The following is a 27577-nucleotide window of genomic DNA, read 5'->3' as shown; positions in this document are numbered from 1 at the left end:
GAGCCGCCGCGGCTCTCCGCCTCTTCAAAATAGTCCACGGGTAAGATCTGCCTCGTACTTTGGCATGCCGCCGCGGCGCTCCCCTCCCCTCTCCATCTCCGGCCTCTCATCGTCGCTAACCTCCGGCTCTCCGCCTCTTCAAAATAGTCAACATGTAAGATCTTTCTTTTCAATCAAGTCCACCGTCCATGGTTTCTTTCGTAGATCCAGCTCGGATGCCGGATCCCAACCCCTAGAGCAACGTGAGGTGATTTAGGCATAGGAGAAGGGCTACACTGCAAAAAGCCTGTATAGTTCAGTACGAGAACTTTCTTCCCTGGGCAGTGGCCGTTACCACTGCCTCCGCCCCCGCTCCCCTCCGCGCGCGTGGGTCAGAGAGAGCGCGCTCGCCCCTCGCCGCCCTCGCGCCGCCCCTCCCCGCCCACAGCAACGCGCCGAGCGCCCCCACGTCACCACCTTCCATTTTCACGCGCCCCCCGCTGCACTCCAGCCCAGGCCCCGCGGCGGTATAAATTCCGCTCGATTTTGGGCTCGCCCCTCCCCGAATCCCAATCTCCAAACCCTAGCCCACTCCGAGGCGGCGGAGCTAGAGTCGGCGCCGTGGCGAGGGCGCTTGCTGCGCTCTTTACAGGAGCTTCCCCCCCGCCTCGCCGCTTAGTGTATTTTTCTGTCCCGGCGGCGGGATGAGCAGCCTCGTGGAGCGGCTGCGCGTTCGGTCGGACAAGCGGCCCCGCTACACACTAGATGAGTCCGACGACGACTTCCCGCCGCGCGGCGGGAACGGGAAGGGGAAGGATCGAGATGGCGACCCCCCTGTCAAGCAGATCGAGCGCGAGGACGCGGTATGGCTGATCACGGCCCGTTTTCGCATCATGCCTAATTCGAATTTTTGTGCTGAATTTTTTTGAAGCTGCCTGTGGGTAGTAGGGAATTGATGCTGTTCTGTTAGGATTACTAGTAGTTGGAGAATTAGTTGTTAGGCTGTGAAAATGGCTCAATTCTTGGTAGGCGGGAGGAATTGGTTTGGGGATCTGGTGTAGAATAGGGTTACTGAGGTAGGTGGGAGGAATGACTGGTGCTACATAGAGTTTAGGGATGATTTTGCTAGAATAATTCGTTTGCTTGATACCGTTTGGATGCTGAATTGTGGAGTACTAGATTTTGGGTTTTTGTATGAAATTTTTTGGTTGCCAAGAGTGCCATGGCAGACATTGTGCAATAGGATGGATATGTAGTTTAGGATTGGTGCTCTAGGCTCTCACGGTGCTATACAAGAGATCACCACTCTTGGAAGTGAAGGGACTACACAGACGTTTCTTAACAATTAACATCTTGGTGCAAGTTTACTGCATTCTTTCACATCGTTAATATATTCTCCCTTCTTCCATGTACACAAGGCCATTTTCCAAATTGTCAGATACCAAGGAAAAGAAAATAACTCACTAATGTACGTTTTATGACATGAAAACTGTGGCAACTAAGTTTCTCGTTTCCGCCAAAATCCCCTTGTTCGCTAAGCTAATAAAAACGCACATGCAGGGCTAATGGTTTTCCCAGATTTCATTCCCCCTGTTGTAGTTAATGCATGGCTGTTGGCAATAAAAACAATCGGAGTACGAGGTAAAAAACACTGGGAACGGGAAATGGCATAGTATTTATGGACAAACCAATTTGAGAGTGTGGCCCTGTATTAATGGAAGGAGGGAGCGTTAGTTAATAGCTTGATATATATTTGGTATAGAATAGGCAGGTCTGGTTTTCTATATTCTGAAGATTTTGTGAAGCTTGTTAATGTGCTAAGTGCTAACCAGAAGACTATTAACTTGGGGTCTTCTATGTGGATCAAAATTTATTTGTCTTTTGTTTATTTCGACTTTCCTTAGATTCAGAATACAAAGTTGCCGCGTTTTTAATTGGCATTTTGGTATAGCTTGTCCACCATGCCATTACTTTATAGGTCCAGCACAAGTTTTTTTTTGGAGAATGCAAAAAACTTTGCGTCTTGATGCATTGCTACAAAAATAAGGTTCTGTACAAGCCCAAGAAGGGCAATGGGCAAATTTACAGCGCAACCCCCCTACAAGTAGGCACTGCCGTAAGTAGTGCTATGAGACCCAATTCTCATGCTTTCACCCACGATCTGGCCTCAGCTCGGACTGTGTCATGTAGGCTAGCGACGTTGGGCTGTGTGCCGCGGAAGATGACTGTGTGGCGCTGCGTAAAAATCTACCAAGCCATGAGCATGATCATCGAAGAGGTGCCCTTCCTTGCGGAGATGGGGACAGAGTGGATGGCCTGCTGCCACCGTTGCACAGTTAGAGTTAGAAGCTTGGATCCTTTTTTAAAAGATATCAAGATAGAATTACCAAGCATGTCTTCTACATTATATGACCAGGCAGGATGTGCTAGTACCTCGACACAGCGTGCAGACAAAAAAGAATGAAGCAACATAAACTATGTAGTTGGACTCTTTGAATGTGTAGTACCTGGTTGACAAGTATATGAACACAGAATGAAACTGAACTAACAATACTTCAGTATCCAATTTAAATATTTGTGTATTTAACTGCAAGTGTCCATCTGTCTGAAGTAGTAGAATTCTGATGATAATTGAGTGGAATGGCGCTGCTTACCTTATTCTGCATTTTCAGATATGCCATATCTAGGTTTGTTCCTTCAAGTTTAGATTGAGATTGGCTGGCATTTTACTACTATGGGATTGAAATTTGTGCAAAGTTAATCTCCTAGGTGATCTCACTGTGCTATAAATAATCATGGTTTTATCTGTTTTAGGAGATTGTGATAGTTTTGATTTTGTGTTAATATCATTGTGCCATGCGGTTTCTCTTGGCTCTATGTTTTTCATAACTGGAAGAGATAGTTATTTTCTGTCCTCATTTACTAATCGGCACTTCAAATCGCCTTGGTAGTTTGTCTACAACTCTACATAGTGGAGTTTCAAATGTCCGTTTGTGCACCTTCCGTTTTCCAGATTCCTATTATTCATTTGATTCCATGTTTGTTAATATCCTCTTCTCCAGTTTTGGTTGTCCTGTATTTATTTTGAACTCAGTGCTGGCTCATTTTTGTGTGCAGAAAGAAGATGCTTGCCGAAAATGTGGGCTAAGTGATAATCTTGTATCTTGTACAACATGTACATATGCATTTCACCGGAAATGTCTGGTTCCTTGCCTAAATATCACATCTGATAAGTGGAGCTGCCCTGAATGTGTATGCGTTTGCTCTCTTGACCCATTTTTCTTTCACCTTACGATTGATATTGCTGGTATACCAAAGCATGCTGTCTGTGATTTTCAGGTAAGCCCACTGACAGAGATGGAGAAGATATTAGATTGCGAAACGAAGGTTGCTTCTGAAGAGACTAGTTCTTCGGAGTCTGGATCAAATAAGAAACCTGTCAAGCAATATCTGATAAAATGGAAAGGATTATCACACATTCACTGCACTTGGTAGTTACCTGCCTGCCTTGCTCAATGCAGAATTATTCCCTACAGTCTATCCTCTCTTAACTGTTGACTTTCTTTATATATCAGGGTGTCAGAAGATGAATATTTTGAGGCTGCGAAGATACACCCTCGGTTGAAAACTAGATTGAATAACTTCAATAGACAGTTTGAGTCGACGGATAAATCTGACGATGACTATGTTCCAATTAGGCCTGAATGGACAACTGTTGACAGGGTCCTTGCTAGCAGGTATGTGGGTTAATCTGACAAACTAATAAATTTACATTAATGAGGTTCAGTCATCATAGTTATTGTTTATGGCGTTTATCCTGAGATCAGGCAGTTACCAGAATATGAAGCTGTCATTGGACTGTATCACATTTATTCCATAATGTATCATGTTATTGCCCTGAGTCAAATACTCAAATGACAATAGCATTCTTCAATCATAGTGATATCTTTACGATGGTCTCAGTAATCCGAACGTGTCACGTTTTGTCTTCCTCCCATGTATCCATGCATTTCCATTTTGCAAAGCTCAACTGATATCTTGATATTTGTAACATCGTTTCGTATTTTGTGAACAGAAAAAACTCTAGTGGTGAAAGGGAGTACTATGTGAAATGGAAGGAACTTTCATACGATGAATGCACATGGGAAAGTGAGTCTGACATCTCAGTGTTTCAACCTCAGATTGAGCGCTACAATGAGATTCTGTCCAGGCGCAAGAAATCTACTGACAAGAGTAAGAATGCCGATCGTGCGATGCGTCATGCTGAACAGACCCCCGAGTTTCTTACTGGTGGTATGCTGCTATTAAACATGAATTATTCTCATTTTTCTATTTAGTTGACTATATTGATGTAATGGGACATGTCTTCATGCTCGTTCTTTGAATCATTTTCTGGTTATTGAAGGCAAACTACACCCTTATCAGCTTGAAGGGTTAAACTTTCTGCGTTATTCATGGTCTATTAATAAACGTGTCATCCTTGGTGATGAGATGGGTCTTGGTAAGATACTTTTATAACAAGGATGCTAGTATTACCAACTTTTGTATCTATATGTTCAGAAATTGATGACAAAAAAAATGCAGGGAAAACAATACAAAGTATTGCTTTTCTGGCCTCTGTGTCTGAAGACAAGTTTGGTCCCCATCTAGTTGTTGCCCCTCTCTCAACCTTGCGAAATTGGGAGCGTGAATTTGCAACTTGGGCACCTCAAATGAATGTTGTACGTGGGTTGAACTAATTCGAAATACATTATTTGTATACTCCAGACAGATATATTTTTTTCTGACTTTTCTCCTCATTGTTGTCAGATTATGTATTTTGGATCTGGATCTTCTCGTGACATTATCAAGAAGTATGAATTTTACTATTCCAAAGATAATCCTAAGAAGCTGAAGAAAAATAAATCATCTTCATCTAATGATGAAAAGAAGCAGTCAAGAATAAAATTTGATGTCCTTTTGACATCTTATGAGATGATTAACATGGATTCTGCAGTCCTGAAAACTATAGAATGGGAGTGCATGGTAATTCTGTTTCTTCATTTTGTGGAGGCTATTTGCACTCTGATGTTTTTACTGACTTGTCCCTGATTATTAATGTTGCATCTTAGATTGTACTCTGATGTTTTTACTGACTTGTCCCCGATTACTAATGTTGCATCTTAGATTGTGGATGAGGGGCACCGCTTGAAGAACAAAGATTCAAAGTTGTTTGGTCTACTTAAAGATTATCATACTCAACATCGTGTTCTCTTAACGGGGACCCCGGTTCAGGTTACTACTCTACATTCAAACCATCGTACTGTATTCCCGCACTTAAAACTATTTCTTGTTCATGCTCAAGGCTACTAGCAGTCTTGTTGAATTGCAATTACTATTTATCTAGAGGTTTCTCGGTGTTTAAGCTCAGATCGTTTATTGTCTGTGGTCTATATCCTTGTTTATTTGAGAGTATGCACACTTTCACCAGTGCTTATCATTGTCAATATATCTTCCATAGCAAGATACCTAAGGGGCTTAGTGTCCTAATAGGATATTAATTGTATATATCACCACATCGGTATGTGAACAAGATAAATGCACTTGTCTGAACATATCCGTTTTGTGAACATGAGTTAGGCACCAGAACATTGCGTGTTGAATAATATCTAAGGAACCCTGACACTGTTCTCACATATACACATGATTTTATAGCGCATCATTTACATTCATTTTTCATCCCGTTTGTTTGCACATGCTATTTTTTTCACTTGAAAACTTTTTTGATGCATGCTATTGTTTTCTTGTGACTTTATCCAGTGCATCTGAATTTGTTGTCCTGTCTTTTTTTTCTTCTTCTGCAGAATAACCTGGATGAGCTTTTCATGCTGATGCACTTCCTCGAGGGTGAAACTGTAAGATTAGATTCTCCGTCACTTCCATTTTATATTTCAAAGTTGTTTGTTCCACTTAAAGATTTTCATGCTAAATTTGTTATTTTGTTTTGACACTAGCCCATTAGGCATTCTGTCTGTCCTATTTTAAAATGTCTTGATTTTACTGTGGTCCATGATAGACTCTTTCCTAGCTTTTAGCATATGCTGACCAATCTTTTAATCTCCTATTGCATTTAATGTTATGTTCTATACTTCTATCCTGTAATGTTATGGCACTTACATTTGTAGTTTGGGAGTATATCTGATCTCCAAGAGGAGTTTAAGGATATCAACCAAGACAAGCAAGTCGAGAAGCTCCATGGAATGCTGAAGCCACACCTTCTTCGGAGTATGAATACATTTGATCGTTTCTTTCTGCTGGGCGTATGGTTTTTACTCATATCAATTAAATGATCTGTAAATGAGTTGGACTTAGCACTAGTTATTTAATCCTTTTTCATTGTCCTTGATCGTTGTACTGCCATTGATATCTGGAGTCAGAATGTTTCTTTGGTTTAGTCTATAATGGTCTGAATGGTGGCGCCAAAATTTCAGCCGATCTTTGCACACATTCTGATGTAATATGCATACCATGAAAATCCATAATCTTTGCATATTCATGTAATATGCGGGATCTGACAAAAATGGTACTCCCTCCGTTCCATATTAGTTGTCGCTGATTTATTACAAAGTTGTACTAAATCAGCAACAACTAATATGGAAAGGAGGGAGTAACAAATACATATAAAAGAAACGTAGAAGTAGGTATATCATCAGATTTCTGTCTATTACATACTGAAATGATGTGGCATTGTTGTTCTTCCACTCTTTCTGTTACCGTGGCATATGTTTTGCAAATGTTACATGAGGTGCAGTATATTCCTGAGTAGAATTAGTTTGGTAAACTCAAAAGTAAAGCTGCTGGAAGTAAGATATAAATCAAATTCTGTTTGAGTTTTTCTAACGGATGTAATTTCAACCTTGTTGCCTATGTGGTACAAACAGGATTCAAGAAAGATGTTATGAAGGAACTTCCTCCAAAAAAGGAGCTGATTTTACGAGTTGAGCTGACAAGCAAACAGAAAGAATACTACAAGGCAATTCTCACCAAGAACTACGCCGTGTTATCTCGTCGTGGTGGTGGACATGTAATAGTTGTAATTTTAATTTCCATTTTATGGTTTGTATCGGTCTATTCTGGATTGACAATTCATTGTTGTCTTATTACAGGTTTCCCTTATAAATGTCGTAATGGAGCTGCGCAAACTTTGTTGCCATGGATTCATGACGGATGAACCTGATACTGAGCCTGCGAGCCCAGAAGAAGGTTTAAGGTACTTGGTTGTTTGTTTGTTGAAGTCTGATTTTTTTCTTTATGCTCCAGATTTTCTGTTGTTGCTCCTTCAGATTTACTGCTGTCCTGGCGAAGTTCTTTCCATTTGTTTTGCACTTCTCTGAGTTCACTTCTTGGGCATTGCTGTTGTTCTTGTATCTAATGAATGATGTAATCTTATTTAATCATCAATAAAGTGCGCCAAGAGGTTTTCCTTAAAAAAAGTGTCAAACAGTCTGAGCTTTGACCTTTTATTTCACTTATTTTGTGCTTACAGATACCTGTTAGACATGATGTCTATTAATCTGATCTTTTCATTTCACACGAGAACACATACGCGCTGGAGTTGTCCAATCTATCATAGACTTGTACTTTATCTTTCAATAGTATGTCATAAATAAAAATATACGTATATGCCAGCGAAAAATATAAGCAAATTTTACCAATTGCTTAGGTAGTCTACAGTCATCTTTTGTTCCAGCTAGAGTAAAACCTCTGTATAATCTGCTATAATGCTCATATGATGTTATTTATATGTGTTACGGCGCTGCTAGAAGGAGGGCGCGAGAGGACCGGCCGGGGGCCTTTCTGCCCACGGCCGGGCAAGAGGGAAGGGATTTCCTTCTTAATTCTTGCTTGATTAGATTAATACATCTCCTCTCTTTATATAGAGAGGTTTACTTGACTCCCAAGCAAGGCTTACTTGACCCCTAAGCAAGCGACTCTTATCTCTAATTAACCCTAAGACTAACGGGCCCATTAGGCCCATTACGTACTCTAACACTACACCCCACCTAGACATGCAGCTTGTCCTCAAGCTGCAGCCTAACCAACTTATAACCATGACTCGACGCAACCCAAACCTAACACCTAAAAACAAGCCTTTTACATCTCTGCTTATTTTATTATTCTCAACCTGAAATGGACTGGGACGCTTTATTTTGGACCCTTAACAAAAAGTGAACACCATCCGCACGTCGGACATGCACGTGTACAGCCACCTGGATCCCATGGACACCATCTGGACAAAAGGAGTGCATGTGTAGGACCACCTGGAAGTGGTCGCAAGAGTGACCTGCAGAGGCGTCCTTGTGGCGCCCGGTGACGGAATGCAGTGGTGCTATGTGGTGCGTTGTTGTCGGTGACACCATGCCTTCTTCCTGCCGGACGGCTGTTGGTCTGCACCGCACAGGGAAAAGCGGGGGGCTTGCGATGGAGAATGACGAGGAGGGGTGCGCTCCCCCAACCGCCAATGTCGCAGACTTGGAGGTCGCTGCCCGTGGGGAAAACAGCATGCCCAAGATCCCCGACGCAGTGGACGAGATCGAGGTCCTTTGCGCAGCGAAGCGCAACTGGGAGGAGCGGCAGCTGCAGACCACGCAACTCCCGCACACGCCGACGCGCTAGGAGGCCGCGTGCAGCAGCCTGCAGCCTCACCGTCGCCGACACGTGGCGGGTAGTGATCCAAGCTGGAAGCGGTGACGGCGATGACGGAAGCTTGATCTGCTGGATGGGGACGCCCTGGGGAAGCGGTGATGGCGACGGCGGGAACTTGATCTGGTGGATCGGGACTCCCGTCGGCGCGGTCGATGCGGGGCCGGAGCGGACCGGTGATGGCTGCTGCAGTTGCAGCGGCTGCTGCGGCGGAGCGCCGGGCGCGGCGGAGGTCGCCAGGAGCGGTGGCTGCCACTGCAGCCAGGGCGGGGCGGTGGATGGCAGCTGCTGCAGCGGCCCGATGAGCGCGGCGGAGGCCACCTGGTGCGGCGGCTGCCACGGCAGCCAGGACGGGGCGGTGGATGGCAGTTGCAGCAGCTGCTGCAGCAGCCCGACGAGCGCGGCGGAGGCCGCCTGGTGCGGCGGCTGCCATGACAGCCAGGACGGGGTGATGGATGGCAGCTGCAGCGGCTGCTGCAGTAGCCCGGCGAGCGCGGCGGGGGCCGCTTGGTGCGGCGGCTGCCACGGCAGCCACGGCGGTGCGGTGGCGGTGATGGGCGGCGCAGCCGGGTGCGGCCCATAGGACCCGGCCAAGAACAGGTGGATCTCTTGGACCGCCTGTGTTAGGTCCCGCAGCGCCCCGGACACCTCCGGGGTGAGGACGACGGGGGCGGGCGCGACGGAGGATCCCGGCGCGGGCAGGAGCGGGGCGACGGTCGTGACCGGCAGCGGAAGAGACGGGTTGGGCGGCGGTGAAGACATGATCGAACCGAAGCTAGCTGATACCAAATTGTTACGGCGCTGCTAGAAGGAGGGCGCGAGAGGACCGGCCGGGGGCCTTTCTGCCCACGGCTGGGCAAGAGGGAAGGGATTTCCTTCTTAATTCTTGCTTGATTAGATTAATACATCTCCTCTCTTTATATAGAGAGGTTTACTTGACTCCCAAGCAAGGCTTACTTGACCCCTAAGCAAGCGACTCTTATCTCTAATTAACCCTAAGACTAACGGGCCCATTAGGCCCATTACGTACTCTAACAATATGTCTAAGGTTCCTTTCAATTTGTTCCTATGTTAATTAGACTACTTAACTTTTGTCTAGATATCTTCCATCACTCAGTAAATCTACTGATCGAAATTTATGTTCTATATAGCATTAACTTTTGTTCCTTTAATTTTGCAGGAGGCTTTTAGATTCTTCTGGAAAGATGCAACTATTAGACAAGATGATGGTGAAGCTGAAAGAGCAGGGTCATAGAGTCCTTATCTATTCACAGTTCCAACATATGTTGGACTTACTGGAGGATTATTTAAGCTACAGGGTATTTTAACTATTTTCCCGTTGTATCAATTGTTAATTATTATGCTCGCTAGTTCATCTCATGTACCTTATTTTAAACATCACACATGTTTTAGAAATGGAGCTACGAACGTATTGATGGCAAGATAGGTGGCGCTGAAAGGCAGATACGAATAGATCGCTTCAATGCTAAGACTTCTACTAGGTTCTGCTTTCTTCTTTCTACTAGAGCTGGTGGCCTGGGTATAAATTTGGCAACGGCTGATACTGTAATTATCTATGACAGGTGAATCGATCTCCTTGTTTAAACAACAAAGTTCATATTCTGAAATCTTCTGTAACCTATATCTTACATTTACATACAGTGACTGGAATCCACACGCTGATCTACAAGCTATGGCAAGAGCCCATCGTTTAGGGCAGACTAGCAAGGTATCTGACCAAAGCTGTTTATGTCCTATTGAATTGTTTCTTTTTGTGTGTGCGCGCGCTGGTTCTTAGTCTTTTTCTAAATCTCGTCTTCCCTGCAGGTTATGATATATAGACTTGTTAGTCGAGGTACAATTGAGGAGCGAATGATGCAGCTTACAAAGAAAAAGATGATACTGGAGCACTTAGTTGTTGGGAGACTCACAAAGGCTAGTAATGTCAATCAGGTAACTGCATGGATTGCGATTCTAATGATCCATAGGCGTTAAGAAATATCATTTTTTTGAGCATTTATGGTTTTACTTAGATACAACTTCATGTCTATGACATCACACATTGACTAATTACGTGCTATCTTCTCTTACTGGTGTGACATGGACTGAAATGCAGAATCAAAGTCTCTATGGTGCATGTAGCACCTGGTTCCTATCGCGATCATTGCCTTATGTTACATTTCACATGGCCTACAAGCTTTGACACCTGTTGCTACGATTGATGATTATCAAGCCCATTTAGATGTCATCTCCTGTGTTTTTTTTATGCTTACCAAGTAACTGTTTTTGCGACACCTATCAATTAGCTTCTACTGGTATCAGATATGGTACTTAATTGCTTTTTTTGGCCACACCAGGTGCATACACTTGTGATTTACCTGATTTGAAACTGTGGTGATATGTGTGATTTCTTATTAGTTACTACTTGATGCATGTAAAAATTCGAATTGTTTTTGTTTCAAAATCATTCTGCATGTAGCTTAGATTATATGTTAGCTGGGGTGGGTGATCAGGCGATGCCGTGATGGACCTAAGTTTCTTTGTGAAGTGTTAATCAATGCTGTAGACAGTGTTCAATATGTTCGGAAATCTGGCCTTACTTGTTATATCTGTTTTTAAATGCCAAGTAAAAATCATCAATCTGTTCCCTTTTCCAGGAGGAGTTAGATGATATTATCCGGTATGGGTCAAAAGAACTTTTTGATGATGACGAGGATGAAGCTGGAAAGTCACGCCAAATACATTATGACGATGCTGCAATAGATAGGTAAGCACTTTCTTTGTTTTGAAAACAAATACTCCCTCTGTCCCAAATTACTTGCCGCAAAATTGGATAAAAATGGATGTATCTAGAATTAAAATATGTCTAAATACATCCATTTCTGCAACAAGTAATTTCCGACGGAGGGAGTATGCTGTAATAGTGTTCAATATGTTTGGAAATCTGGCTAAATTTCATACTCAAGCACTGTACTGCTGTAGTAAAGGGCCAATTCATGCTTTGAGTCATCCTCTTCACAAGTAGAAATTCAGCAAATTGTTCACTTGTTTAGTCTCATTGTTTCATCTGAATTTCTTTATTTTCTTCTCCTTTTATAGTAATCTCACTTATTTCGTTCGAGCCGTCCTCTACGCAAAACATGGATGCGTTTGGATCCAGAGCTAGTATACGTGAGCCATTGGCAAAGCATTGTGTTTGTTAGCACCAAAAAAAAAATCTTGCTTTGCCAGGTGAGAGACGTGGGTCGGGGCCAGAAATCCCTAGCACACGATCTCATAAGCATCTGTGCTAAACGGCGAAACAACAGAATTGGGGCCAAGCAGACCCTGCATGACATTTTCTAGAGAACATACAAACAGGCGAACCCTATATGAAAATTGTCTCCGTTTATTTTAAAATGTTTTAGTGGAATTTTGCACTATATCTTTATGTGGTAAGAGTGCATTGCATTGGATGACAAATTCTTTGTTACTGGCTTCACAGGTTATTGGACCGTGACCAAGTCGACGAGGAAGAATATTTGGAAGATGAAGAAGATGACGAATTTCTGAAAGGTTTCAAGGTACCGAGGTGTTATCTCATTATTATAAGTATAAAGCATAGGGGGCCTCTTCATTTTAATTAGGATGTTCTTTTTCCCCGACTCAATTCTTCAAGTCCCAAAAAACACCCTCAAGGCCTCAACTTCAACACCATTCGCTTTGGCCACTCAAATCCTAAAACCAGTCAAAACACCCTCAAAACCAAGACCACCATGGTTTGGTTAATGTGGCGTCTACATGTACATGTTTCACTGACATGGTAGCCATATTCAACGTCCCGTTTATCCTTCTTCTTGTTCCTTAAGATGCCCCATCACATAGTCATGCATGCCGAGGCCAGGGCTGTGCCAGTTAGCATGGTGAAAACGACAAATAGAACAGCCTAGGGGAAAAGCGAACAGTTCAGATAATAAGAGTGAATACCTAGCAGTTTTGGGTCAGAGGTCTTCTCCGAACATGGAGAAAATTGAGGGCTGCAAAATGAACTTGCACCTTTGGATTAATCTCTTCAAATTATTTGCTATAATCTCTACTTTTATTGTCTGCTGGAAAAAGTACACATTACCCTTGAACTCGTCAAATTTTCTGATTTCAACCTTGAAATATGACATGGCTCCCTGATGCTTCACAGTGAGTACAGCTTCAAATGCTGTTTACGTTGCTGATGTTGTCCAGTGCTGCACAATAGATGGTTTGTTAGTTTAGGCTTAACCTGGATGTTTTGAAGAATTCAAGGGGCCAATATATACTTCTCTTTATTTGTTACTTGCTTATGTGGTCATCTTATTGGGTAATGGCACACCATATCTTGTCTGTTCTGCACTAATATGTTCATTTCCAACCTAAGGAACTATAGCTGCCATCTGTCTGTCTTGAATTCTCCACCTTACTGTATTACTATTCATCTAACCACTGAGCGTCTTGGTGTGTGAGATAAGTAGATGGACTATTGTTTTTCTTACCATGTAAGGTGAAACGGTCTTGAAAATGGTGACATATAAATTTTATTAACCATTAGTTTTTATGTTTAGTCAATAAATTTGGTGGTTGTCAAAACCATCAAGAGATAAAGTGGGCATGCATTAAGTTTTTTTTTAAAAAGTGGGCATGCATTAAGGAGGTGTTTGTTTCACAAATTTTTGCCCGTCACCTGTTTACACCTTAAAGGAAAAAACGTTACTTGCGTTTGGAAACACCACACCGTAAACAGGTCCGCCCCAGTTATAGATCGATGCCGCTCACACCCCACCAGTAAAATGTTGCGGTACCGAGCCTACGACCCCCTCCTCCCCGCATGATTCCCCAATCCCCTTTGAGTCTGCGCCGGTGCCTCCCCAATCCCCTTTGAGTCTGCGCCGGTGCCTCCCCGATCCCCTTTGAGTCCGGCGCCGGTGCCTCCCCGATCCCCTTTGAGTTCCTGCGGAGATTGGAGCAGCCGGCGGCGCTTACGTTCGGGAAGGGCCGGCGGCTCTTGAGATTGGTGGCGGCCGGTGGCGCACAAGATCCCAGAGCCGGCGGCGCTTGATTTCGTGGACGGCTGGCGGCACTTGAAATCTGGGCGGAGCAAGGGCATAGCGATGGTAATCAATTCCTTTACCTGGACGTGAACCGAACGAACTTGCAAAAAGTTCATTACACCTCCTTAAGCGCTGTGATCTGATTACGTTAACATTACCATTTCTGTTGCCAAACACCTCCTAAGTTTTTTTTGTAAAAAGTGGGCATGCATTCACAATACCTGAACATTATAGCAGCATGGTAGTTTTGCCATTGCCTTTAAAGTCTACTGGGGGGAGTGCTTTCCAAAGCATTCTGTAAATAATGTGCACAATGTCTCTTTCCGTTGCTTCATTCACATTTTCTCCACTAGCGTTCTGATTTTGGGGCATATGCTGCTAATAAGCACTAACTCTTGTGTTACTATGTGCCAGGTTGCGAACTTCGAGTACATAGATGAAGCTAAAGCTTTAGCAGCAAAAGAGGAGGCACGCAAAAAAGCGGAAGCTGAAGCCGCATCCAATAAAGCAAACTATTGGGAAGAATTATTGAAAGACAGATGCATTGAGCAAGAAGTAGAAGAAATTGCTATGGGAAAAGGAAAAAGAAGCCGCAAGCAGGTAACCTTTCTATACTTGTCTTCATTAACTTTTTTATTTTTTCTTTAGATCCGCATTCTTACTGAAACCTTGCATTTATGTAAGATTTTATTGTTATTAAATTTATAGGTTATGGTGTTGCTTCTATGTAGTAGAACACATAGTAGACAGTTGTTATTGCAGCTAGAGCATCTCCATATTTCCATATGGAGTGTCCGTCCGGAAATATTCTCCCTCCATCTTCACACTCCAACAGACTATTCCATTACTATATTTTAACAATACCCTATGAAAAACAATGTTTTTGCAACGGTTATATTTGTAACTGCTTATTTCTGAATAGATGCCAAAAGCTTGACAAATGATCAAGTAATCTTCTTCTTCTCTGTTCTCTCTCCCATTTCCCTTGTTCTAAAATACCCCAATATCCTCCGTTTTCTATGGTCTCCCTTTATTTGTCACGAGTCATAACACCACCACCACTCCCCCTTCTTCTGGCCCGCACCTCATCCCGCTGTTCATCTTCTTGTGGTCATGCCCACTCTGACCAGCTCGTCCTCATCTCCCTCTCCTCCTTTCACCCTGACCAGCTTCCACCTCCCACCTTTACTCAGCGCACCTTGCTCCCCCTTCCCCCTTTCAGCCCACCCCCACCAGCTCATCATCCTCTCCAGGTTCCTCCTTCTGACAAGCAGCAGTGGCTGCCACCCATCCTCATCTACCGCTTCTGCTGTCTTGGTCCCGCGTGGCCATCATGCTTCCTCGTCCCCCACCTTCTGCCCCTCCTTCCCTGACCTCCTGTCCTTGCCTCGTCCCGCAGCCGTCACTGCTGGACAGCCAAGACATGCGGTGCCAGCAGCACGCCGCCGCCCTGATGCGCACATTGATGATGGCGGTGGCTCTGATGGCAAGGGAAGATGATGGTGACTGGGGCCACTCGACACCGGCTGCTGGTGGGTGACGGCGGGGGTAAAGAACCTCGAAAGAGGGGTGTGGAAAGGGAGGGCGTCAGCGGGGAAGAGCCACCAGGCAGCTCTGACTACAGGGCCCCCTCTCCTCCCAGCTGTTCCCTCCCCATGACTCGTCGGCATGGCTGAATTGCTTTACTGGGCCGGGCGGGCTTCTAGGTGACGGGTGAGCACAGCGGCGGCAAAGAAGTGCAGTGATGGGGGGAGCTGGCTGGACAGGGAACCTCATTTTGGTAGAGAGGAAGAGGAAATGTCGGGAGGGGAGGGGTGGTTGGTCATTGGCTAACCCAGGAGCACACGCTAGATTTGGGCCGCGTTCGGTTTCCCTCTGCTCCATGGCTCCACTCCCGGAGCGGTAGTTAAAATACTTGGAGCCATCAAACAGCTGCTCTGCAGATTCTAGAATTTGAAGGAGTTGGTGGACTGCCGAACGCGCCCTTGGCATGTGAGGAAGGGGATTTAGATCATTTAGATCTCTTGCACTTTTGAGGATGTTGGTTGTCTGTGAACATCTCTGAGCCCCCCCCCCCCTCCAACCTAGTATATTTTTTCCTCCCTAGTATGATAGGTGATCTTTTGCTTCAGACCTCGAACCACGATTTTTTCTTCTTATTTCTTGCTCTTCACAAACTAGTAATTCCTATTGAGAAATTTGCAAATTATATGGATGCCATTTTGAATAAATTGGTAGTATCGTGCATATGCATATTAATCAATGAAATAGACTAATGAGCCCTTCTTTTCTTCTTGTATCATACATAGATGGCTGCTGCTGATGAGGATGACATTACTGGCCTGCACGAGTTAAGTTCTGAAGACGAGGATTACTCCTATGATGATGATGTGTCGGATAATGACACGAGTTTACCAGCAAATGTTTCTGGGAGGAAGGCTCAGTATTCTAAGAAAAACTCACGTAATGAAATTATATACAGTATATTCCGTGTTATCATTTTACTATTATTTATTGCTACTTATAAATATTGTTCTTTACCTCCGATACATCTTCACCAGGTAATGTAGATTCACTCCCTTTGATGGAGGGTGAAGGGCGTGCTTTAAAAGTTTATGGATTCAATCACGTTCAACGAACACAATTCCTACAGACACTCATGAGGTTAGTTCAAAATATGTACTTTTTTTTTCTTGTGATCTTTAGGTTAAGGTACTCACTGCTTTACCCTATATAACTGCATACATGCAAGCATTGTTATTGCTTTAGGTGACATGCTGATCGAACTAGAAGTTTTAGCCCCTTTCCTCCTTCCCCCCTCCCACTTACCGAGGAATATCATTATATAAAAATGATGTTAAAAAATATGCTATGTCGTCAAGCTTGGAAAAGTTCTAAATCCTTCTTTTGTGCACATGTTTGAATGACATGGTTTTTTGTTTGTTGTCTGCTTCCATGTTATGTTCTAACAGTTATCTTTGTACCCCAAAGAAGTATATTTTTGGTCCAGATTAAGTATCCTCATTTGTGCCTTGAGAACACCGTTTTATCTTTGTACCTGCAACGTTCTTATATTTCTTTATAGAGGGAGTACTAGTAGAAGAACATTAATGTGTGGCATGTTGTTTTTCATGGTCAATGATTTTTCCCATTCAACTTTGCAGGTATGGTTTTCAGAACTATGATTGGAAAGAGTATCTTCCTCGTTTGAAGGGGAAAAGTGTTGAGGAAATTCAGAGGTATGCCCTACTGTTATCTCAGTATTATTGATTACAAAGTATATTTGTTCAGGTGCCAGAATATAATTGGCATTCTTGTAAGCACAAGTTGGACTAATTATCTGTTATTTAAACCAGCAATGTTCTTTCTTACTTGTTCATTGGGATTGCCTGGGATATCTTAAACAAATATGATAATAAACATAAGAATTGGCTTCTGTCTACTTAAGTATATATTGACTCGTGATTCTGGATTTCTCTTCAGCTGACAACCATGCTTGTACCAACTTAAGCCTTGAAATGTCAATTTCGATGAGTGTCTGAAGCTCAAGTATCCGTTTTCGTGGATGATGCATAGTTCTGTACCTTTAGTATTATGATTCATGCATCACAGAAAGCTGTGCTGTAGTTCTGTGGCCATAGATGTTCTTTTTTGTAATCATGTTGGTACTGGAAAGCATAAGTATTTTTTTAATAATTTGATCATAGACATGTTTGCTCTAATGTTCCTATGGAATGTTGTGATGTTTGCCTTCTGCAAGCTATGTTACAAAAACCTTGGATAAGATTACTTGCAATCAGAGAGACCTCATATGCCATTTCACAAAGTGAGCAAAATGGTGTAGTATTCCATGTTAAAAATTATTCTGGGCCAGTTTTGTTCCCTCTTTTTATTTGCTCTTTCTAGTTTTCACATTTAATTATTTCTGTAATATGAACCCTATCCATATTGGTTCTTGTAGATATGGTGAGCTTGTCATGGCCCATCTTGTAGAGGACACAAATGACTCACCAACCTATGCAGGTATATGCCGCTTAGTACCAATTTCATTTTCATTTATGCTTACTTTTAACCCCATATTCATAAATGTAGATGGTGTGCCGAAGGAAATGCGTGCTGATGAGACATTGGTCAGGCTAGCCAAAATATCACTTGTGGAGGAGAAGGTATATGTTCATAATATCATGCATTATGTGCTCAGCTTTACTTTAGGGCACTCTCTTGTATTGTTCGGGTTTAACTCCAAAACTAGACTATTTTTGGAGTATGTGGCTGAAACAATGAAGCTGTTTAGTCACAAATGAATAAATAAAACATGAAGTTGCTTTTATTTCTGTGGTGTTAAGCAAGCCCCATTAATTTAATGTAATATGGTCTGCATATGGTTTAAACAGCAGGATATCACATATTTTAAGGTATTGCATCAGTATACATATGCCTTGCTTTTACTGGCAATGCCAAATATATACTGCATCCTTATGTGTTCACACTTGATTGCTTAGGTTGCAATTAAGCCAATTTTTATGGAAAACGGTAACATTCTGTTGCATATATTTCAACTAAGCCAGTTATCGTTATTTGGTTCCAAATTATGACTGTCAACTACTCCCTCCGTCCCAAAATAAGTGTCTCAACCTTAGTACAGCTTTGCACTAGAGTTACTACAAAGTTGAGACACTTATTTTGGGACGGAGGGAGTATATTCTATATTTTGTAGTAGTATGTATGTGACAGTTGGTATTGGCAATTCGGCATCTAACCATTAAAAACAATTAAGAAATTATCGACTGCCCAAGCTCATAAGCCGTGAATTGTGATTGGTTATAGCACAAACATGGTTCTTAGGATTCTTGGGTCGTGCTTCACCAGTTCACCGTGGTGAATTGGTTCTCACCATATTCCAGTCAAACTGTCAGTGTCCCTTTTTTACCTGGATTTTCGTGCAACTGCTCTAAACCCCTCTTTTAAAGTCATCTACTGCACTAAAAGGCTTACAATTGCATGCACCTGCCCTAAACCCCTCTTTTAAAGTCATCTACTGAAGTAAAAATTCTTACAATTGCATATAGTTTGTTTGTCAGATTTTTAATATGCAAGATCAAAATCATTTTTTTAGGATAAACATGTCAGGCCTAGCAGATAAACCAGGTTGCATATTTGGACTGAAATTTCAGTAGTTTACCTTGTTATGTATTTATGAAATGGCACTGTTCTTGATTGTTAGTTTACAAGCCAGGTAATTGTGTGATTTCTGAGATCCCTTGTCCTTGTAGATTTTAGAGAATAATATTACTTCAATACATGATTCTCTCGTCAATAACGTAGATAGCGATTGAACATTGTGCTGTTTTTATGGTTCCAGGTGGCTGCCATGGAGCAAGGAAAAATTACAAAACTCTTCCCCAACTACTTGATGTATGAATTTACTGGCTTATCAGGTGGAAGAATATGGAAAGGGGAACATGATCTACTGTTACTGAAAGCATTAATAAAGTATGCATCCATTTTATATGTCCTGTTTGTTACCATAAGTACTGTTCAGTATTCTATATGCCTCATGTAACTAGCCAATTGACCTGAGAACTATGGATTTTGCCTCAATATTATGAGACCTAGCTCAACCCAGCTGAGGTCTCAAGTCACCAGTCAGACTTCATGCTTTGTTTAAATGTTTTAAGTAAAGTATATATGGCAAGCACAAAAGGCAGTAATACACGTACCATAAAAAAACTACTACCTCTGTAAAGTAATAAGGAGTATAAGACGTTTTAGACACTTGTATGTCTAAAATGTCTTATACTAGTTTACAGAGGCAGTACTTCATTGGTATATTTTTGTACTAATTGGCCAATTTGCTTGTATAATTATTTTCTTGTAAAGAACATAATCAGTCATTGGTGCAGTTGGCTTGCGTGCTTAACTTCACGCTACCCAGAGAGAGAGGGTTTGAGCCCTAGCTGGTTGCACTAGAGCATTTTTTCTCCTTTCTCAATTCTTATAGGAATGTAATTCTTTTTTCTCCTGGATTAAGAATTAAAGTATGAATTTTGCGCCCCTCAAAGTGAATGGTGTGTTTTAATACATTCATACTGCTTTGCTTCTGTTTTAATTAACGAAAAATGCATTATTCATCTTCTTTTTGTTTCTTTTTTGCACAAACATAGCTGGTGTACAATATAGCATATATGGTACTGATTTTTTTTTTCATTAGGCACGGGTATGCCAGGTGGCAATACATATCAGATGACAGAGATAACGGGCTATTTGAAACTGCTCGACGGGAGCTTAATCTTCCTTCTGCTAATGAATTGATTAGTTCTCAGTCAAACAATGAGGCAAATGTTAGTGCGCGCACACATCAATTTCCTAACTAAAATCAGAAGGCTGTGAGCCATTTGATTTATTTTAATTGCATGCTTTTTCCAGGGAAATCTGGAAAGCACACAGGAAGTGCAGGTGAACCCAACGAGCTTATCTCAATACAGGGACATCCAGAGAAAGATTGTTGAGTTTATCAGAAAGAGATACCATATTCTGGAAAAATGCTTGGACATTGAATATGCCGTGGTATGGCGCATGATCTCTGTCGTAAACATACACTGGGACTAATCTTTGTTGTGCAGCAATTATTGAAGTCATATCTTTTGGTTTTGCAGATAAAAACAAATACTCCTGTTCCTGATGATCTTACTGAACAAAATGTTCCTATGGGACATAGCCCAGCTGTTCCAGATATCAGTGAAGTGTTGAGAGAACTTCCCCCTCTTGTACCAATTTGTAAGTGATCTTTCTCTTAATTTTCTTATCTATGCAGATATGCCTGTGTTTGCACACCTGTCTTTAGTTATCACATGTATTCTAAGGTTTGTATGTAAGGTTTGTGTTCTTGGACTAGCCTGGGATCTTAGCAGTATATAGGTAGTTCTCTCGGTGGACTTGTAAATTGTATTTGACTGTTCGGTGCTCTTGCTAGTGTTCGTATTTTTAGCCTTGTATCATCACTGGATTTCTGGCAACTCCTCAACTCTGTTTACCTCTGTTGGTTCAGGATGTTCCCCTGTCTATTGTTGCCTTACAGCTATAGTGTGTGGTGATACTTAAATAGATGCCATTTTATTTTACTGTATATTCCGTGAGTTAATGTCCATTGCTTATTCGTTAAGTGTGTCCCTCTTTCCAGCTGCCAAAGAAGTGGCTTCTGATGGCTCAACTGACCAGGCACACCTTTCCCATCTTTACAACAAGGTACCTAATGAAGCAAGTGTTCACGAGCTAACGACCTAACATGCCTATTCCCCTTTCAAAGTGTATAGTTTCCTTGACTGACCGTTGTCTTTATGCTCGCAGATGTGCGGTGTGCTTGAGGACAGTGGCCCACGTGCACTCAATTCGTTCTGTGGTGACAAGGCAGCCTCTGCGAGTCTAGCCAACAGCCTCCATCAGTTTGAGAAAGTATGCGAGGACGTTGATCGGGTCTTGAGAGTCCAAGAGAACGGTGCTGCTACCCCCAAAGAACAAGTGGTAGATGCCAGCGTCGAAGAGGCCAAGGCTCCACAAGTGCCTTCACAAGATGCAGGCGTTGTGGCGGCGAACGTTGTCGGGCCTTCGACGGTAAAGCCGGAGGACAAAATGGAAATCGATGGTTGATGTTTAGGGATAAGAACTGTATCGGACCCCCTCTTCAGTTTAGTTGCTAAACTGGTTCTAGTCTACCAGTAGTCAGTACTAATGATTACCTATACCAAATTTTCCTGTCCCGTATGCTTGCGTTGTTTTATTGAGACTTTGAGAGGCTACCGTTGTTTATGGTGTACTCTGTTGCTCGTCAGGTTGTAAGCTGTATCCCTCTGCGCACGCAATCCAAAGAGCACAACTCTACTCGCGCTCTTCAGATTGCAGGATTGTGGCAAGGGAAAAATAAGTCTTATCCTTTTCGAGAACCTTTAGCAATACAAAGACGCGCTCCCTCTCTCCTGTCTTATACTCTATCTGTTCCATATAGTGCATCTAGATTTTTTGAAAAATCAAACCTCACCAACTTTGACTAAGTTTATGAAGAAAAATATTAACATCCAGAATGCCAAACATATATCATTAGATTCATTATAAGACAGCTCCATATTTTATATATTTGCTATTGCAAATAGAAATAATGTTCTCTATAAACTTGGTTAAAGTTTGTAAAGACTTTTTAAAATATCTATACACACTACATTATGGAATGGAGGAAGTATTAGTTTAGGAAGTACTCCCTCCATTCTAAAATATAAGACCATTTTTCACACTTAGTATGGGCAACTCTTGAAAAACACTTAGTTTGAGCAAATTCATGTTTGTGTTCTATGTAGAACACACTGTTTTAAAAGCATGTGTCTCAATACTCCTTAGTTTTAAATGTTAATTTGTGTAAATAAATTAGTGAAAAATACATCTTAACTCTTTGTTGTTGCTTTCTGCTCCAAAGAAAATCCATTTTCAGTCTAAAAAGAGCATCATAATCTACTCCTCAGTGTTGTGGAGTCTCTTGTCTGGTCGTGTGGGCGGCAGTGTCCTCGGCTCGTACGGACCGCGGCCCTGAGGCCGGTGAGGAAGTTGGAGCGGTGGTTTTGGAGAGTGCTGTGGGGTGCTGGATTTGGTCGTGTGGGCGGTAGAGTCGTTAGCTTGGGTGGAGCACGGCCTCGGGGCTGGTCAGAGTGGCAGCTCTAGGTCGAGCGTTAAGGTGTCAGCTCTGGTCGCTTGGCCGGCGGATTTGTCGGCTCATTTGGTAGGCTGGTGGGTTTTGTTGTATCGAGGCCAGTTTCTTTTTATAAACAACCTAAGAGCAACTCCAACGGGGCGACCCATTTCGTCCGCGGGTGTTCGTTTGGATCCGCACGGACACAAAAGTCGGCCCAACGCGCCAACCCAAATGGACGCGTGTCCGCTTTTCATTTGCGGGCGACCCATTCCTGGTCCATTTTTGAACTGGATTTGCGTCGGTGCGCACATGAGACAGACGCGCGCACGCTCGCCTTCTCCTCCCCCGGGCCCGCTGGTCGGTGGCACATTGGCCTCTCCCCATCCAACAGCAAACCCTCGCCCGCTTCCTTCGTCGCTGACGCCATCGCCCATTTTTTCCGGTGACTCTGCCAGCTGCCGGCGCCGCAACATCCGCTCAGCAACGCCACCACCTTCCACGTTGCCCGCCACCGCCGTCTTGCCGCCGGGGAACCTACAGTTTCCTTGTTGGGAAACGTAGTAATTTCAAAAAAATTCCTACGCACACGCAAGATCATGGTGATGCATAGCAACGAGAGGGGGGAGTGTTGTCCACGTACCCTCATAGACCGTAAGCGGAAGTGTGATGACAACGTGGTTGATGTAGTCGTACGTCTTCACGATCGACCGATCCTAGTACCGAACGTACGACACCTCCGCGATGTGCACATGTTCAGCTCGGTGACGTCCCACGAACTCACGATCCAGTAGAGCTTCGAGGGAGAGCTTCGTCAGCACGACGGCGTGATGACGGTGATGATGAAGTTACTGGTGCAGAGCTTCGCCTAAACACTGCAACGATATGACCGAGGTGGAATATGGTGGAGGGGGGGCACCGCACACGGCTTGGAACAATCAACTTGTGTCTCCTAGGGTGCCCCCTGCCCCCATATATAAAGGAGAAAGGGGGAGGCCGGCCGGCCCTAGTGGCACCCAAGGAGAGGAGGAATCCTCCTCCTAGTAGGAGTAGGATTCATCCTTTCCTAGTCCTACTAGGAAGGGGGAAGGGGGAAGGAAAGAGAGGGAAAGGGAGAGGGAAAGAGGGGCCGCGCCCCCCTCTCCTAGTCCTATTCGGACTCCCCTTGGGGGGGGGGTCACCTCCTGGGGTGCTGCCCTCTCTCTCCGCTAAGGCCCATTAAGGCCCAATACTTCCCCGGGGGGTTCCGGTAACCCCTCCGGCACTCCGGTTTTCTCCGAAATCACCCGGAACACTTCCGGTGTCCGAATATAGCCGTCCAATATATCGATCTTTATGTCTCGACCATTTCGAGACTCCTCGTCATGTCCGTGATCATCCGGGACTTCGAACTACCTTCAGTAAATCAAAACACATAAACTCATAATACTGATTGTCACCGAACATTAAGCGTGCGAACCCTACGGGTTCGAGAACTATGTAGACATGACCGAGACTCATCTTCGGTCAATAACCACAATAGCGGAACCTGGATGCTCATATTGGTTCCTACATATTCTACGAAGATCTTTATTGGTCAAACCGCATAACAACATATGTTGTTCCTTTTGTCATCGGTATGTTACTTGCCCGATATTTGATCGTCGGTATCTCAATACCTAGTTCAATCTCATTACCGGCAAGTCTCTTTACCCGTTCCATAATGCATCATCCCGCAACTAACTCATTAGTCACATTGCTTGCAAGGCTTATAGTGACGTGCATTACCGAGGGCCCAGAGATACCTCTCCGACAATTGGAGCGACAAATCCTAATCTCGAAATACACCAACTCAACAAGTACCTTTGGAGACACATGTAGAGCACCTTTATAATCATCCAGTTACGTTGTGACGTTTGGTAGCACACAAAGTGTTCCTCAGGTATTCGGGAGTTGCATAATCTCATAGTCATAGGAACATGTATAAGTCATGAAGAAAGCAATAGCAACAAACTAAACGATCATCGTGCTAAGCTAACGGATGGGTCAAGTCAATCACATCATTATCTAATGATGTGATCCTGTTAATCAAATGACAACTCATGTCTATGGTCAGGAAACATAACCATCATTGATTCAATGAGCTAGTCAAGTAGAGGCATACTAGTGACACTCTGTTTGTCTATGTATTCACACATGTACTAAGTTTCCGGTTAATACAATTCTAGCATGAATAATAAACATTTGCCATGATATAAGGAAATATAAACAACTTTATTATTGTCTCTAGGGCATATTTCCTTCAGTCTCCCACTTGCACTAGAGTCAATAATCTAGATTACACAGTAATGATTCTAACACCCATGGAGTCTTGGTGCTGATCATGTTTTGCTCGTGAGAGAGGCTTAGTCAACGGGTCTGCAACATTCATATTCGTATGTATCCTGCAAATCTCTATGTCTCCCTCTTTGACTTGATCGTGGATGGAATTGAACGTCTCTTGATGTGCTTGGTTCTCTTGTGAAATCTGGATTCCTTTGCCAAGGCAATTGCACTAGTATTGTCACAAAAGATTTTCATTGGACTCGATGCACTAGGTATGACACCTAGATCGAATATGAACTCCTTCATCCAGACTCCTTCATTTGCTGCTTCCAAAGCAGCTATGTACTCCGCTTCACACGTAGATCCCGCCACAACGCTCTGCTTGGAACTGCACCAACTGACAGCTCCACCATTTAATAAAAACACGTATCCGGTTTATCACTTAGAGTCATCCGGATCAGTGTCAAAGCTTGCATCGACGTAACCGTTTACGACGAGCTCTTTGTCACCTCCATATACGAGAAACATATCCTTATTCATTTTCAGGTATTTCAGGATATTCTTGACCGCTGTCCAGTGATCCACTCCTGGATTACTTTGGTACCTCCCTGCTAAACTGATAGCAAGGCACACATCAGGTCTGGTACACAACATTGCATACATGATAGAGCCTATGACTGATGCATAGGAGACACCTTTCATTTTCTCTCTATCTTCTGCATTGGTCGGGCATTGAGTTTGATTCAACTTCACACCTTGTAACACATGCAAGAACCCTTTCTTTGCTTGATCCATTTTGAACCTTTTCAAAAATTTATCAAGGTATGTGCTCCATGAAAGTCCAATTAAGCGTCTTGATCTATCTCTATAGATCTTGATGCCTAATATATAAGCAGCTTCACCGAGGTCTTTCATTGAAAAACTTTTATTCAAGTATCCTTTTATGCTATCCAGAAATTCTATATCAATTCCAATCAACAATATGTCATCCACATATAATATTAGAAATGCTACAGAGCTCCCACTCACTTTTTTTTTGTAAATACAGGCTTCTCTAAAAGTCTGTATAAAACCATATGCTTTGATCACACTATCAAAACGTTTATTCCAACTTCGAGATGCTTGCACCAATCCATAAATGGATCGCTGGAGTTTGCACACTTTGTTAGCATCCTTTGGATTGATAAAACCTTTGGGTTGCATCATATACAACTCTTCTTCCAAAAATCCATTCAGGAATGCAGTCTTTACATCCATTTGCAAAATTTCATAATCATAAAATGTAGCAATTGCTAACATGATTCGGACGGACTTAAGCATCGCTACGGGTGAGAAAGTCTCATCGTAGTCAACTCCTTGAACTTGTCGAAAACCTTTCGCAACAAGTCAAGCTTTGTAGACAATAACATTACCGTCAGCGTCTGTCTTCTTCTTGAAGATCCATTTATTCTCGATGGCTTGACGATCATCGGGCAAGTCAACTAAAGTCCACACTTTGTTCTCATACATGGATCCCATCTCAGATTTCATGGCCTCAAGCCATTTTGCGGAATCTGGGCTCATCATCGCTTCCTCATAGTTTGTAGGTTCGTCATGGTCAAGTAAGATGACCTCCAGAACATGATTACCGTACCACTCTGGTGCGGATCTTACTCTGGTTAACCTACGAGGTTCAGTAGTAACTTGATCTGAAGTTACATGATCATCTTCATTAGCTTCCTCACTAATTGGTGTAGGAGTCACAGGAACAGATTTCTGTGATGAACTACTTTCCAATAAGGGAACATGTACAATTACCTCATCAAGTTCTACTTTCCTCCCACTCACTTCTTTTGAGAGAAACTCCTTCTCTAGAAAGGATCCATTCTTAGCAACGAATATCTTGCCTTCGGATCTGTGATAGAAGGTGTACCCAACAGTCTCCTTTGGGTATCCTATGAAGACACATTTCTCCGATTTGGGTTCGAGCTTATCAGGTTGAAGTTTCTTCACATACGCATTGCAACCCCAAATTTTAAGAAACGACAACTTTGGTTTCTTGCCAAACCATAGTTCATAAGGAGTAGTCTCAATGGATTTCGATGGTGCCCTATTTAACATGAATGCAGCTGTTTGATACATCTCCGTCGTATCTATAATTTTTGATTGTTCCATGCCAATATTCTAAAACTTTCATATACTTTTGGCAACTTTTTATACTATTTTTGGGACTAACATATTGATCCAGTGCCCAGTGCCAGTTCCTGTTTGTTGCATGTTTTTTGTTTCACAGAAAATCCATATCAAACGGAGTCCAAACGGGATAAAAACTGACGGAGATTTTTTTGGAATATATGTGAATTTTGGGAAGTGAAATCAACGCGAGACGATGCTCGAGGGTCCCACGAGGCAGGGGGCGCGCCCCAGGGGGGCAGGCGCACCCCTGACCCTCGTGGACACCCCGTAAGGCGGTTGTTTCCCTTCTTCGCCGCAAGAAAGCTAATATCAGGATAAAAATCGTGTCCAAATTTCAGCCCAATCGGAGTTACGGATCTCCGGGAATATAAGAAATGGTGAAAGGGCAGAATCTGGAACGCAGAAACAGAGAGAGACAGAGAGGCATATCCAATCTCGGAGGGGCTCTCGCCCCTCCCATGCCATGGAGACCAAGGACCAGACGGGAAACCCTTCTCCCATCTAGGGGAAGGTCAAGGAAGAAGAAGAAGGAGGGGCCCCCTCTCCCCCTCTCTCCCGGTGGCGCCGGAACGCCGCCGGGGCCATCATCATCACCGCAATCTACACCAACAACTTCACCGCCCTCATCACCAACTCTTCCCCCCTCTATGCAGCGATGTAACCCCTCTTTTACCTGCTGTAATCTCTACTTAAACATGGTGCT

The 27577-nt window shown here is 43.1% G+C and overlaps 1 protein-coding gene across 3 annotated transcripts in view; it reads left to right on the top strand.

Annotated features, from left to right (window-relative positions):
* The window catches only part of LOC123149755 (CHD3-type chromatin-remodeling factor PICKLE), a 22237-nt gene extending 453 nt beyond the window's left edge, over positions 1 to 21784 (top strand). The window contains exons 1-32 of one of the 3 annotated variants that reach the window (XM_044569483.1): positions 324 to 842; positions 3097 to 3231; positions 3319 to 3470; positions 3555 to 3716; positions 4055 to 4272; positions 4385 to 4480; positions 4564 to 4700; positions 4789 to 5004; positions 5146 to 5253; positions 5823 to 5873; positions 6144 to 6243; positions 6900 to 7042; positions 7125 to 7228; positions 9842 to 9980; positions 10075 to 10244; positions 10324 to 10390; positions 10489 to 10614; positions 11319 to 11428; positions 12146 to 12224; positions 14136 to 14321; positions 16031 to 16184; positions 16283 to 16385; positions 16886 to 16960; positions 17683 to 17744; positions 17814 to 17887; positions 19084 to 19214; positions 19933 to 20062; positions 20148 to 20288; positions 20378 to 20498; positions 20902 to 20966; positions 21069 to 21332; positions 21551 to 21784. In XM_044569483.1, coding sequence (XP_044425418.1) covers positions 684 to 842; positions 3097 to 3231; positions 3319 to 3470; positions 3555 to 3716; positions 4055 to 4272; positions 4385 to 4480; positions 4564 to 4700; positions 4789 to 5004; positions 5146 to 5253; positions 5823 to 5873; positions 6144 to 6243; positions 6900 to 7042; positions 7125 to 7228; positions 9842 to 9980; positions 10075 to 10244; positions 10324 to 10390; positions 10489 to 10614; positions 11319 to 11428; positions 12146 to 12224; positions 14136 to 14321; positions 16031 to 16184; positions 16283 to 16385; positions 16886 to 16960; positions 17683 to 17744; positions 17814 to 17887; positions 19084 to 19214; positions 19933 to 20062; positions 20148 to 20288; positions 20378 to 20498; positions 20902 to 20966; positions 21069 to 21332; positions 21551 to 21769 — 4197 coding nt within the window. In that variant the 5' untranslated portion in view covers positions 324 to 683 and the 3' untranslated portion in view covers positions 21770 to 21784. The other 2 variants (XM_044569481.1, XM_044569482.1) reach the window with 2 other exon arrangements.
* The last annotated feature ends 5793 nt before the right edge of the window (positions 21785 to 27577 follow it).

Source organism: Triticum aestivum, chromosome 7A (genome assembly GCF_018294505.1).
Source record: "Triticum aestivum cultivar Chinese Spring chromosome 7A, IWGSC CS RefSeq v2.1, whole genome shotgun sequence".
Lineage (NCBI taxonomy): Eukaryota > Viridiplantae > Streptophyta > Magnoliopsida > Poales > Poaceae > Triticum > Triticum aestivum.
This window is presented reverse-complemented; position numbering and strand designations above follow the sequence as displayed.